Source organism: Geotrypetes seraphini, chromosome 14, assembly GCF_902459505.1.
Source record: "Geotrypetes seraphini chromosome 14, aGeoSer1.1, whole genome shotgun sequence".
NCBI lineage: Eukaryota > Metazoa > Chordata > Amphibia > Gymnophiona > Dermophiidae > Geotrypetes > Geotrypetes seraphini.
Window position 1 is genome coordinate 8,044,214 of NC_047097.1, and position 13,689 is coordinate 8,057,902.

General features: G+C 42.5%; 1 protein-coding gene across 11 annotated transcripts in view; it reads left to right on the forward strand.

Moving 5' to 3' along the window:
* Nucleotides 1–13,689, forward strand: part of PARP6 (poly(ADP-ribose) polymerase family member 6) — a 145,437-nt gene that overhangs the window by 82,606 nt on the left and 49,142 nt on the right. For all 11 annotated transcript variants that reach the window (XR_004536952.1, XR_004536949.1, XR_004536953.1 and 8 more), the window contains 4 exons: nt 3,515–3,640; nt 6,132–6,197; nt 10,948–11,015; nt 13,424–13,472. Coding sequence is in view for 1 of the 11 variants with exons in the window: in XM_033920209.1 (XP_033776100.1) it covers nt 3,515–3,640; nt 6,132–6,197; nt 10,948–11,015; nt 13,424–13,472 (309 nt within the window). In the remaining 10 variants the exon portion in view is untranslated. The remainder of the gene's footprint in view (nt 1–3,514; nt 3,641–6,131; nt 6,198–10,947; nt 11,016–13,423; nt 13,473–13,689) is intronic.

Below are 13,689 nucleotides of genomic sequence, written 5' to 3' on the forward strand. Positions count from 1 at the left end.
GCTATTAGATCCTGTCACTCAAGGATTACAACAATTTATAAATTATCATTTCCATCCTCTAGAGCAGTGGTTCCCAACCCTGTCCTGGAGGACCCCCAGGCCAGTCGGGTTTTCAGGATAACCCTAATGAATATGCATGGAGTGGATTTGCATGCCTGGCACCTCCAGTATATGCAGATCTCTTTCATGCATATTCATTGGGACTATCCTGAAAACCCGACTGGCCTGGGTGTCCTCCAGGACAGGTTTGGGAACCACTGTTCTAGAGGATGGAAATGATAATTTATAAATTGTTGTAATCCTTGAGTGACAGGATCTAATAGCGTTCCAACAAAGAGGGATTGAAGGATCAAATATTCCATAGAGGAATTTAAAAACAACACTTAAACTGTATCCTATGACAAACTTGAAGCCAATGAAGCTTTCTCAACAATGGGGATATATGATCATACTTTCTCTTTCCAAAGATAAATTTAGCCGCTATATTCTGTTTCAACTGTAGTCAATCTAAACTACCCCTGTTTAATACCCAAATAAACAGAGTTACTATAATCCAACTGAGCAAGCACAGTGGACTGTACCAAAAATAAGTAGAGTTCATGATAGAATAGTGACCTAACTTTTCTCAGCATACGCAAACTGAAGAAACATTTCTTTGCCAAAGAGTTTATCTGGTCATTAAAAGTAAGGGAAGAATCCAGAATAATACCCAAGACTCTAGAAGTGAAATCAAGTTGCAATAAGATACCTGACTTCAATACGACATTAGCAGGGAGAATTTCTAGTCTAGGCCCATTCCAAAGCAATTTGGTTTTTGAAGCATTCAATTTCATCTGGATGGAATTCGCCTATCTCTGAAGCTTGGAGATGCAACTGTCTATGCCTGTAACCAAGTCGCTAAGATCATGAATAACTTCCAATAGGATGTAAATATCCACATAAGTAAATATGGTTGTCAGTTTCGGTTAGTAGCCCCCCCAATGTATGGTGGTAGGGGTTAAGTGAAATGCGCACTGACAGACGCCAGGTCCCAGGTTCAGTTCCCTCACAGATGACTCACCAGAAAGTAGAATAAAGAAGGCATAGCCAGAGGTGTTTGCATAAAGAATATATTATAGAAATAGTCTTACAGAAAAGCAATATTTATAATCATTACAATTAAGCATTACAATTAAATAGAGAGCATAGCAGTTTCCTTGCCTTACAGAGTTCAGAGGCAAAGAGGGACATAGAAGCTTGCAGTTCTAGGAAGAGCCAGAGAGAGAGAAACGGGGGGATGGTCTAAGCTTCGTGTTCCATAGATAAAAGGAAGGATAGACAGAGAGAGGGAGAGCCAAGACAGAACCAGAGTGTCAAGCAAAGAGCCAAGAGATAGCTAGATAGAAAGAGAGAGAGAGGGCCAAGACCCCTCTCCTGATAGCTTGATAGAAAAAGAGAGATATTGATAGAGCAGAGAGCAGGCTTTTATACCTTGGAATCTTATTCTGACTAGAGAAAATATTGTATCTCCCAGTATCTTTCTGTTTAGAACTTGCAAACTGTTTGAGACAATGGTCAATTTAATTGACAAAGGAGAGTGTGATATCTGCAAGCATGGTGATGGGATTAAGTCTCTAGCTTGATCTGTGCACCATTGTCCTAAGCACCCTCTTAATCAGACATTAACACCTTTTAGCTAGTCATGATTCAATCAGGGAAACTTAAAACATATCCGGGATACTTAAAACAGTTTCCTTGCACTAAGGGTCTATCTGCCTTCCCATGCCTGAGTCAGATTGATATAATTTCCCATAGGCCTCTAGGCTGACAATGGTCTCTACAGATGAAAGGCAAAATTTTTTTTAATGAGGTCATATATATGTTAAACAGAATAGGTGACAAAGGGGAACCCTGTGGTACCCCACATTTGGGTATCCATGAAGATGAAACCTAAACATACCTCATAGGAGCGTTGCGAAAGAAATTTGCTAAACCAATCCAGAACCACATGATTCAGACCTATGTCAGCCAACATACGAATCAAAATATCATGGTGGACCACATCGAAAGCAGCCGACAGGTCAAATTGTAACAACACTGCATATTTGTTCTGCAATTTATATTTACCAGTAGTTTAGATCCAGGACAAATATATGCTAAGGGGCTCATAATTGAAAGAGAAATACATCCAAAAACCGGCCTAAGTTGGCACTTGGACGAACATTTCTCAAATACATCCAAGTGCCGATACTAAAAACGGGTTTTGGACGTATTTCTAAACGACCTAGGCCTACATAGTGCCGCTGAATGACCAAAGCTAAACGGGGTGTTTCGGGAGGAATGTCGAGGGTGGGAGTTGGGCGGGATGTGGGCCGGCTTAGACTTAGTCGTACAGCATGTATAACCGAAAGTTATACAGCCCACAATCGACGGAACTTGGACATTGTGACTTGGTCTAAGTCACAAAAACCCACTTAAACTCACCAGATAAGCACTACAAACAAATAAAACAGACCCCCCCCACACTACCCCAGTGATCACCGACCCCCCCCCACCCCCATAAAAATATTAATCACATCTTTAGAATTCAGCCTCCAGACCATCATCACCTGGCAGCCTGGCATAGGAAAGCCTAGTCGTCCAGCACAGAGGCAGCTTAAGTCATGGGTTAGGGACCCATGCCCATAAGCCCCTGTAATCACTGCATTGATACTTAAACATGTGCACTGCCCTATACACCCACAAAACCCTTTTTTACTGGCATATAAGTGGCTTCTACAGTCATAAGGGCTATTGGGGTGGTAGATAAGTGGGTCTAGGGGATTCTGGAGGTGGTTTGGGAGGCTCACCGTAACATATAAGGGAGCTGTAGGGAGGAAAAGACATGGAACCCTTTTTGTGAAGTTCACAACAGTGCCCTGTAAGGTACCCCACTATTTAGGTGGCATGTCTGGGTGTGCAGTCCATCACTTTGCAGACCCCTCCCACATCCAACAGGGCTTGTTCTAGGCATTTTTGACTTGGACGAAAAGTTGGACGAAATGTGGTATAAAGATGGACGATTTAGTGGCTTGGACGATCTGATCGGCAGGATGTATAATTAGACGATTTTCGAAATGAAAAAAAGGTTGGACGTATTTTTCAAAAATGTGTCTTAAGCTGTTTTTTACTTTGGACGACTTGCGAGATGGACGTAAACGGACTTAGACGTCCCTTTCGATTATGCCCCTCTAAGTATAAAATGATCAATTTACTATATATTATAATGTAAGTTTTTATTTTGAAGTCTGGAGTCAGAGTTGGTACATTTTTATTGACTCCAACTCCGACTTACCTAAAATTGCTTCCATCCTGACTCTGACTCCACAGCATTAATATTTATTTTCTTTATAGAATACTAGCTTAACAGGGACCTTAATAAAAAACTAGCTTAACAAGAGACAGTATATGTATTTGACCAAAGCCAAGGACAGTTCATGGGCAGAGCTATTGAACTTCTGGAAACGTCTCTAATCGCTCATCTCTTTTCTTGGAGGTGGTTGACTTGTTGGTGGCCATGTGTCGAGCAGCCCTGGAATCTCCAAGGAAAAGTATCATATTTGAGCCTTACCCCTCTGTTGTGGACCCCAATGATCCCAAAACACTTGCCTTTAACCCTAAGGTAAGCTTTACTGTGTTTTGTGAGACAGAGGGTCCTCCTATAGACAAATGCTGACTCTAGTGTTGTAACCTTTGTATTATTTTTTTTTTTTTCAATTGAAAAGCTTTTATTAAACACACCAAACAGTACAGAACAATTGCACATGAAAGGCAAAAACAAAAATACATAGAGCTGAATACCACACTCCAAAATAGTACATAGAATTAAAATCAACAGCATAGACATGTGCAAGTCCTTCAAACTAATAAAACAATCTAGAATGCCCCCCAAAGCACTGCCAATAACCCCCCTCCCACCCCACAGGGACAAAGCACAATACCCACAACTCTCTATATGGTTGAGGGATAATCAATTCCAAACAGATACCAAAGATTGAAAAGGAATATGGGTATGTGATCCCCCCAAGCCTCGCCCATCTATTCTAACCCCCAGACAAACTCAAAGCCCCTGACCACCCCTACCACAGATCCCCACAGAAGCCCGAAAATTGCGCCACACATGAGCATAACCATGTAGTTTACCATGCCGTAAGGCCGTTAAATGATAAAGATTCTGCCAAGTAAGCAAACGTTGCTCCACCAGGGCCCACGTGGGAGAGAGCGCCTGATTCCACAAGGAGGCAATGGCCAATCGAGCAGCAGTGAATGTCAACTTACAAAACAAAGAGTCACCCCCAGCCAGATCCAATTGATGCCAAAACAACAAGACGTGTCGCCAATCGGCCGGTATCTGGACATCTAAGATCCGGGACACCCGATCAAAGACCTCAGTCCAGAAGCCACACACCTCCCCACACTGCCACCACATATGAAAATAGGTACCCACTTCCCCACAGCCCCTCCAACACAGAACACTCGCACCTCCCCGCCAACGAGCCACAACTTGAGGGGTATAGTACCACCGAAAGAGAACCTTGTAACCATTCTCAATCAGCAAAGCAGAAATCCCCGCCGAGGAGATCTCCGACCATATGTCACCCCAAGTATCCCAGGGAATAACCGAACCACAATCATCTTCCCAGGCCCTCATGTAGGGAAGGGAGGCCCCCCTACCATTAAGACACCTATATATTGCAGAGAGAGCTCCCCTCCGAAGCACAGGACCCAATAGCAGCTCAAAGGGCATTTTACCACCCCTCAAGTCACCCAGGAGACCCGAGGTCCTAATATAATGCAATACCTGTAAGTAGGGGAACAGATCCCGCATACCGAACCCAAACTTACCCCTAAGTTCTGTAAAGGGTCTAACACCTCCCTGGACCGGGTCCCACAACTGTCCCACACACACCAAACCCCGTGCCTCCCAGTCTGCAAACACTCCCCCATCCCTTCCCGGTGGAAAATCAGGGTTGTGTCTCAACGGAGTATACCAGGAATGTCGCCTACTCCCCAATAAACAAGCTCGGGTCTGATTCCATACCCTCAAGGAAGTCACTACTGAGGATACCCCCCCTACCAGTCGCGCCCTACCAGGTACCCACGGCCTCTAACCTTTGTATTATATGTGCCTCAAGAGCTCATTGGAGATTTGATTTTCTGAAGTACCTAGTTTTTTTTTAAAGTCACCTGCAATAGGCTCATCCATCAGTTAATTATTTTCTTCTCAGGTGCTTCCTGAGTTTCTTATTCTCAAAACAGCCTGCTAAATGCATTGAGGCTCCAATTTTACATCTTTGATGGAAATTTCTTGGTTCAGTGTATGACATAGTTCTGGGAGACATAAATGTAGCAGTCAAGTCACAGTGTATATGCACATGCTCTGCAAGAGAATCTGTGAGCTGCCTCAGAAGTGGTTTGGTTAAGTGGAATGGAAGTTGCATTAGTTACCCATAATCAGCCTATTATAATGGCTGGAAAGCAAAATGGCCACCCTGAGCACCACCACATTTTCCTTTTGAGTCAGTCCTTAAGTCTGGAAAAATGCAGACCTAAAAAGGAAGGGGGTATCAGAAGTGACCTTTGCCCTGAGCACCATTCTGTCCAGTGTAACTTCCATGTATCTCAGTATGGAATATGGAAGAGGTCACAGTTCTTGAAAATATGTGAAAATGCTGTGTAATTCTGCTCTGTTGGAATAGGTAAGGGCATTGGCGTGTGGTCAGGGCCTTCAAGGGATTCGCCCCACCCACTAAAAGCCCTGAGAGCACTGCTCTTAATTTGATTGGTTAAGCAGGCAACAGGCAGATGCTGCTCAGCCAATCAAATTCAGATCAGTACTGTTGGGACCTTCAGAGGGTTTGGAGAATCCCCAGCCCAAAAGCACTGCCTTTTTGTGTGTGTGTGTGTGTGTGTGTGTACTTTTAGTTTGATGCAGTTTGACTGGTTAAGCAGCTGCCTACTCAACAAATCAAACTGCAGGGCTGTAGAGTTGGGGATTCATAGAATCTCGTGCAAGCCCTCATTGCATGCCACTGGTTAGGGGGGGGGCAGGGTAAGCTATCTTGGATCCATTCTTAATATCATGCTGCCTCTGTGCCCTTGTCCAAATGCAGAAAAAGAATTATGAGAGACTGCAGAAGGCCTTGGACAGCGTGATGTCTATCCGTGAAATGACACAGGTACAGTCACGATATTCTTAAACCATGAGGAAGGCAATAGACCAAAATATTTTATATCTCTTCTGCTTGATTTACAGTTTGTGAATGAATGAAGTGTTTTCTATCCTCCAGAAGATGTTCATATTTTTCAGAAATCTGAACGAGTTAGCAATAACATGTTACATCTTAGAAAAGGTTAAAGCAGCGCACAAGGAGAAAAACAAGCTTAACTTCTCAAATGCCAAGAGGTTTTGGAGCCATTGGATATTGTGGTGGATACAGTTCTGTCTACCATGGTTTAAACAGGACTTGATAGGCTTAGAAATATTGCCCCGGAAAAGAAAGGTGAACAGAGAGGAGGAGCAAATGTGCCAGGAGAGAATAAACAAAACGAAAACTATGCAATCCAGGAGAAAATCGACAAATCTAAAACTGCGCAATCTAGAAAAGTGATGTCTGAATGGGAGATATGATAGAGTTATATTAAATCATGCAAAGGTGAAGAGAATGTAAATTGGGCTCATAATACGAGGCCTAAGGGGCATTGGTAGGTGGCCAGTGCAGATTAAAACCAAAAAGAAGTGCTTCTTTGTACAACACCCAATTACCGGTAAGTTAGGGCATTTGTGGAGGCAAATGATATAACTGGGTTTGAAAACCAAATTGGACACATTTTGTGGGGAATGGATCAATAATAGGCTGGGATGTCACACTAGCTTGAGCAGATCTCTGAGCTTCAATTCTGGTAGCTTGAGAAGAAGACTTGACAGTCGGTCAGTCTTCTCAAGTCACCAAAATTGAAGCTTAAAGTGATTTGATCACTTTGCAATGCCCTATTATTAATACACTTCCTCCAAGCAGCTGCTGCACGCCATTGTTGGAAACAGGATAAGAGCATTAGAACATAAGAATTGCCCTACTACAGTGATTCCCAAACTTGTCCTCGGGGAAACCCAGCCAGTCTGCTTTTCAGGATATCCCCAATGACTATTCATGACATCGATTTGCACACACTGGTATTCAGATCTATCTTTATGCGTATTCATTATGGCTATTCTGAAAATCAGACTGGCTGGGGGTCTCTCAGGACAAGTTTGGGAATCCATGCCTTACCAGCTTAGACCAAGGGTCCATCTAGCTCTATATCCCGTTTCCAGCATGGCCACTCCAGATAAAAAATACCTAGTAGAATCCCAAATTGTTGGGTGAGATTGATGTTTCCCATGATTTAGTGTGCCATTTCTTATATACCTACTGTGCCTGAATATAACTCACCTTGAGCAACTACAAACTAAAACTTGAACTAAATTTGAAAACCCATCCTTCCTTCCTATGCATCTGGTTGCCATAACTGCTCATCACTGTTTACTCTCATCCCCCCCTTCCACAAGTGTGAGCCATATGATGTTAACTGCTGCATAAGAAAGAAAACATTACACATTTCTGGAAACTTGATAACTGATATTGAATCCCTAGAAAATCCATCCCGACACTCTTGTACTGCACATTTATGAGAAATCAACCCTGGAGTATCTGTAGAAGACAGTTTCTAAATAAGATGTCAGTGGCAAACCTGGTTCTCCTGCCCCAGCCTTAACTGTTTTCTCATATTTTTAACTTTTCCACTTCCTCTTAAAGTCTTGGCAGTTGATGGATGAAGTTGTGGGTTTAAGAAGTCTTGGTTGCTTCCTCTTCTGATTCAGATGGAGTTTTAATTTCTTGGTGTGCCACAACCCTGTAGCAAAGGGGAGGAAATCCATAGTTTCCCCATGATTTAGGAGGGCTGATAGAACATGAAAACGTGACCATAAGCTTAGCCTGAGAATGGTGAGGAACTGGAAATAGGTTAAAATTTTTTCTCCTAGTTCTTGTAACTTATATGTGGGGGTAAGAAATGAGAAAGGGGTGTTGGGAAATGAAAGACATAAGAAACGGGGCTATCGTGTTTTGTGCACTGTTGGTCCCAGCACCACAAGAGCCTACTTGTGGTGTTGAGGCAGGGAGTAGGTAGGAAGAGACAGAGAAGTTTCTGTAGGAGTGAGGGCCTGAATCACAGAGGATGAATCCCTTTATTAATGTGTTTAGGGCTGACAAAAACCAGTTCTGAACCGTGACACTGTGATATAGTAATTATAGTATCATCTTGGATATAATCTGATGCCAGTCAGAATGTAAGATTTTCTCCTACCCATTTTTAATAGGTGGTATAAGTTGGATTTAGAATTGTTGGCAGTCTTAATGATACCGTGGGAGTAGATTGTGGAGAATTAATTACATGCTGTTGCAGTGAAGGGGCCCACAGAAGACATCATATCATATCGTGTGCCAGATTCTAAAACCACTATGGCCGCTTGTGCTGCACTCATAAGCATTTCTAAATTGATTTCTTGTGTGCTGAGTTTTTCTCACTGCAGGCTACACATTCTTTCCCCATCTCTTTGGCCTCAGATGATTTAATGGAGTTGAACTTTGTCAATTTGCATATTTCAGTTGGCCACTAAAACTCTTGACTGTCATCTGTCTGTTTACATTATTAAAGAAAGAGCGCCAAACTTTAGGCACCAGGATAATGTCTCTGAACTCAAATTCTATAGTTCAGTTTTATGAGGAAACACCATTATAGAATATTAATGCAAGTCTGCCATTTTATGTCTAACCCTAGAGTCCACTTTGGGGGTCAACACCCAATAAAAAGATCTCGGTGTCAACATAGACAATACGCTGAAATTTTCCATCCAATGTGCGTCAGCGGCCAAAAAAGCAAACAGGATGCTAGGAATCATTAGAAAAAAAATGGTAAACAAGACTATGAATGTTATAATGTCGCTGTATCGCCCAATGGTGTGACCTCACCTTGAGAATTGCGTTCAATTTTGGTTGTCGTACCTCAGAAAAGATATAGCGGAATTAGAAAAGGTTCAGAGAAGAGCAGCCAAGATGATAAAAGGGGATGGAACTCTTCTTGTATGAGGAAAGGCTAAAGAGGTTCGGGATTTTCGGCTTGAAAAAGAGATGGCTGAGGTATGATTGAAGTCTACAAAATCCTGAGTGGTGTAGAATTGGTTAAAGTGCCTCACTTTTTTTTTTTACTTTCAAAAATTGTAAACACTAGGGGATAGTCAATAAAGTTACATGGAAATACCTGTATAACAAAATATTTTTTTCATTCAAAGAGTAAGTAAGCTCTAATGAATGTACATGGAATAGATTTGCATGCCTGGCACTTCCATTATATGCAGATCTCTCTCATGCATATTCGTTAGGGCTATCCTGAAAACCCGACTGGCCTAGGGGTCCTCCAGGACAGGGTTGGGAACCACTGGGCTAGCTCAATTAACAGCCAATTATTAAAACTATTAAATTAAGTTGTATGCGCAATTGACCTTACAGACCACTGCCCTGACCACTAAGCTCCTTCTCAGACTTACACAACTGATCTTATTGTATAAATTGTGCATACAAGTTTGCATGCTAAGCATAAATTTGAATGCTCAATTTGATAAGAATTACCTTACCTTATGTTATCCATGACTTCTATTCTGCCTATACTAAGAAGCTAGAAATATAGGGCTCCTTTTACTAAGGTGCACTAGCGTTTTTAGCATACGCAGCATTTTAGCGTGTGCTAAACCCGCGCTATGCTTCTAGAACTAACGCCAGCTCAATGCTGGCTTTAAGGTCTAACGCGCGGAGCAATTTAGCGCGCGCAGTTCTGCGCGTTAAGGCCCTAACGCACCTTTGTAAAAGGAGCCCATAATCTTTGTAGAAATTAGAAAACCAAATTAAAATCAGTCTTGAAATTTACCTCATACTGAACCAGAAAAGATACCAAAATTTAGTCATTTAGATAACACTTTTCCTAAACACCCCAGTCTTAATAAGTATTATCCGTAATGCACCATCTTAGACATATGTAAAGGTAATATACTGCATAACTTAGATGGGAAAAATTGGCTGAAAATACCCTGTTTGATTTTCTATCTTTACAAAAAGGAAATGCCAATTTTAGCTTATTTTGCGTTCCGTAGTTTGAATGTAATGTTTTATTCAGTCCTAAGATATAAGATTGAGCTATACCGTGAGTTATCTTAAAAACAAAAGAATATAATTTAAAATGGATTCTGGCTTCTGTTGACAGCCAATGTAGCTTATTATATACCATGGTGTGACCCTGTCAAACATGCTAACTAAGGAGTAAAAGGGCAATTTTCAAGCTATTTTATTTGGTCAGCTAAGCAGTTGGTTGGAATTTGAGTATTTTTAATTGTGTTGTAAATGGATAGGACCAGATATGGAGGCAGGTGGGGCATGCAGCTGTGTGGTTTATACTCGTAGTAGAGAATGACACGGGGACAAATTTTTCCCCACCCAATGGGAACTCATTTTCCCGTCCTGACGTGTTCTTTTCCTGTCTTTGCCCCATTCCTGCAATCTCCGTCCTTGTCTGCACAAGCCTCAAACACTTTAAAGTCATAAGTGTTTGAGGCTTGTGTGGTTAACGCAGGAGTGGGACAGGGCCAGCGACAAAACTCGCAGGGACGGGATGGGGAAATTGAGTTCCTGCGGGGACAGGGAAAATTTGTCCCCGTGCCATTCTCTAACTCATAGTACTTGTCAGATCAGAGGCAAAAGTACCGATGGCCCAAGCTGGACTTTATGTTTCAAATGAAGACTCTGGAAATTCACCTGCAGGCCTGTGGTGATAACCTATGTTCTGCAAGCTAGCTATGAAATTGTAAAATTACTTTTTTAACCTTATATTTTCTTGCAGGGTTCATACCTGGAGATCAAGAAGCAGATGGACAGACTGGACCCGCTTGCGCACCCCCTTTTACAGTGGTATAGATGTTAAACCATGTTAATAACATTTTTGTTTGGGTTGAAGTCACTAAGGATATTGTTAGGTTTCACAGGAGACGATCAAGCCATATCTTGGTAAGAAAACCAGCTCTTTGATAAATTGTGAAGAGCACAGTTCTGGCATGAACTTCATTGCTGAAGAGAGAAAGGGAGTGTCATTGTGCGGAGCTGGTGCTCTAGGCAAACTTTCCAGCCTTATACTAGAGAATGACACGGGGCCAAATTTGTCCCCGTCCCGCCCCTGTGAGTTTTGTCGCTGTCCTTTCCCCCTACCCCATTCCTGTAAACTCTCCCTTAACCACACAAGCCTCAAACACTTGTGATTTTAAAGTGTTTTAGGCTTGTGCAGATGAGGACGGAGCTTAGGCATTGGTGGAATGAGGCATTATGACATCACAATCTGAGCTCTAGAATGTTGCTTCTTATGATTTTAAAGTGTTTGAGGCTTGTGCAGATGAGGACGGAGCTTAGGCATTGGTGGAATGAGGCATTATGACATCACAATCTGAGCTCTAGAATGTTGCCATTTATGATTTTAAAGTGTTTGAGGCTTGTGGAGATGAGGACAGAGTTTTCAGGAATGGGGCAGGAAATGAACTTGCTAGGATGAGACGGGAAAATGCGTTCCTGCGGGGATGGGGAAAAATTTGTCCCCGTGTCATTCTCTACCTTATACCTCCCCCTCCCCCCAAAAAAAAGAACTTTTAGGCCCCTAGCCCCTCCCCCAATATTTTGATAATTAAACTTAACAATTATGATCATCACACAAAAAAATCTTATAGAAGTGCAGATTAAGGCATGTGCTGATGGTTCTTTGAATTTGTGAGGATCTGTTGTTTTGCTTTGCCTTGCCATACGTCATTCAAGTCTCATTGTACAATGCCTTCCCCTTGATTTTAATATTTATGACTTTTTAGACAATTTTTTTAAGCGGTATATCAAATTTTAAATAAAACTTGAAACTTTGACTGGTGCTGCCCCCCAAGAAGCTGCAGCCCCAGGTGATTTCCTAGTCTCTTGCCTAATGGTCAGGCTGGTGTTGTCATTGTGTCTTGCAAAGTCAGACATTTCAACATTGGAAAACAGATGGAGGTATCTGTTCTCATGACAATTTCCCTTTCTGTGTTCCTCGTATAGTAATTATGAAGCTTCCCCCTTCTCTAATGATGTCACTGGGAACAAGCCCCAGCTCTCCATTCTTTGGTTTCTGAGAATGCATGTTCTCTCTTTTATCATACATTATTGTGCCTGAACATCCATTCTGTGTCATCATAGAGAACTTTGAGCTAGATTCACTAAAGAGGATCAGTAAAACCGTGTGGGTCTGCTCCGACCCGATTTTGGGCCGATTCAAAAAAGCTATTGATGCACTAAAATATTTGCATGCAAATGATTCTCACGGAGGTTTGTCCTAACCCCCGACTCTCCCGTCCGATTGATTGCTTTGAAAGCGACTCTCACACATGCGCAGTGCCGGCAGGGGAAGCCCGAACAACTGAGAGGGAGGGGAAGCCCCGAAAGCAGCCTCTTGCCACTCAGCTATTCGGAGCAGGTAACCTTTTTTTTTTTTTTTCTTTCTTTTTTTAATGGGCACAGATGCTGTGCTTGTTGCACACATGCAATATCTGCCCCATTAACAACAACAAAAAAAGAGTCCCTCCTCCACCAATGACTGCCCTTCCCGACGAACGCGGCACCAGGGAGGGGCCTTAGGTGTCTGAACTAGAGAATGACACGGGGACAATTTTTTTCCCCATCCCCTCGGGAATTCATTTTCCGTCCCCGCGAGTTCTTTTCCTGTCCCTGCCCCATTCCTACAAGCTCTGTCCTTATCTGCACAATCCTCAAACACTTTAAAATCACAAGTGTTCGAGGTTTGAGGACAGAGCTTACAGGAATGGGACAGGGACAGCAACAAAATTCACAGGGATGGGATGGGGAAATTGAGTTCCTGCAGGGACGGGGACAAATTTGTCCCTGTGCCATTCTCTAGTCTGAACCAATCAGGGCCTTAGGCTCCTCCCTCTGTAGAGGCATCTACAGAGGGAGGAGCCTAAGGTCCTTCCCAAAAAGACCTTAGGCATCGGAGCCATTAAACACGTGGTGAGCCATTTTCTGCATTGGGTCGGTAAAAGCGATCGTTGCTAAACCAGCCAAAATTGGTTTAGCAATGATAGTTAGATGATCGCTGAATGTAGTACATCTGGCCCTTTGTGTCTGCGGTGGTTGATTTACAAAGTCAGACTCACACATATAAGAAATGATGGGGGGGAAAAAAACACTGAAAAGAAGAAGAGTAAATTAAGGATAAATAAAATGAAATCCAGTTTCTCTGTTTAAATTGATGATTTGTGTTCTTCATGGAGTTTTCTTCTCTTTCTCTATAGGATAATATCGAGCAACAGGTCACACATAGTCAAGCTTCCTCTCAGCAGGGTAAATGTTTCTATTTCTTTTGACATTGACCTTACTTTATTCCTGCATCTGAAAGCTGTTCTCCAAGCCAAATTCCCCTTTATTCTATCTTTGGCAGCTGCTAAATGAAACTCATGCAACCTCCTGTTCATGACAAAGCATGCTGCATGTCAGCTTGGCACACCATTCTGATCCCCAGACACTGGTGCAGCAACTCTGTGGCTTGTTCACAAAGCTG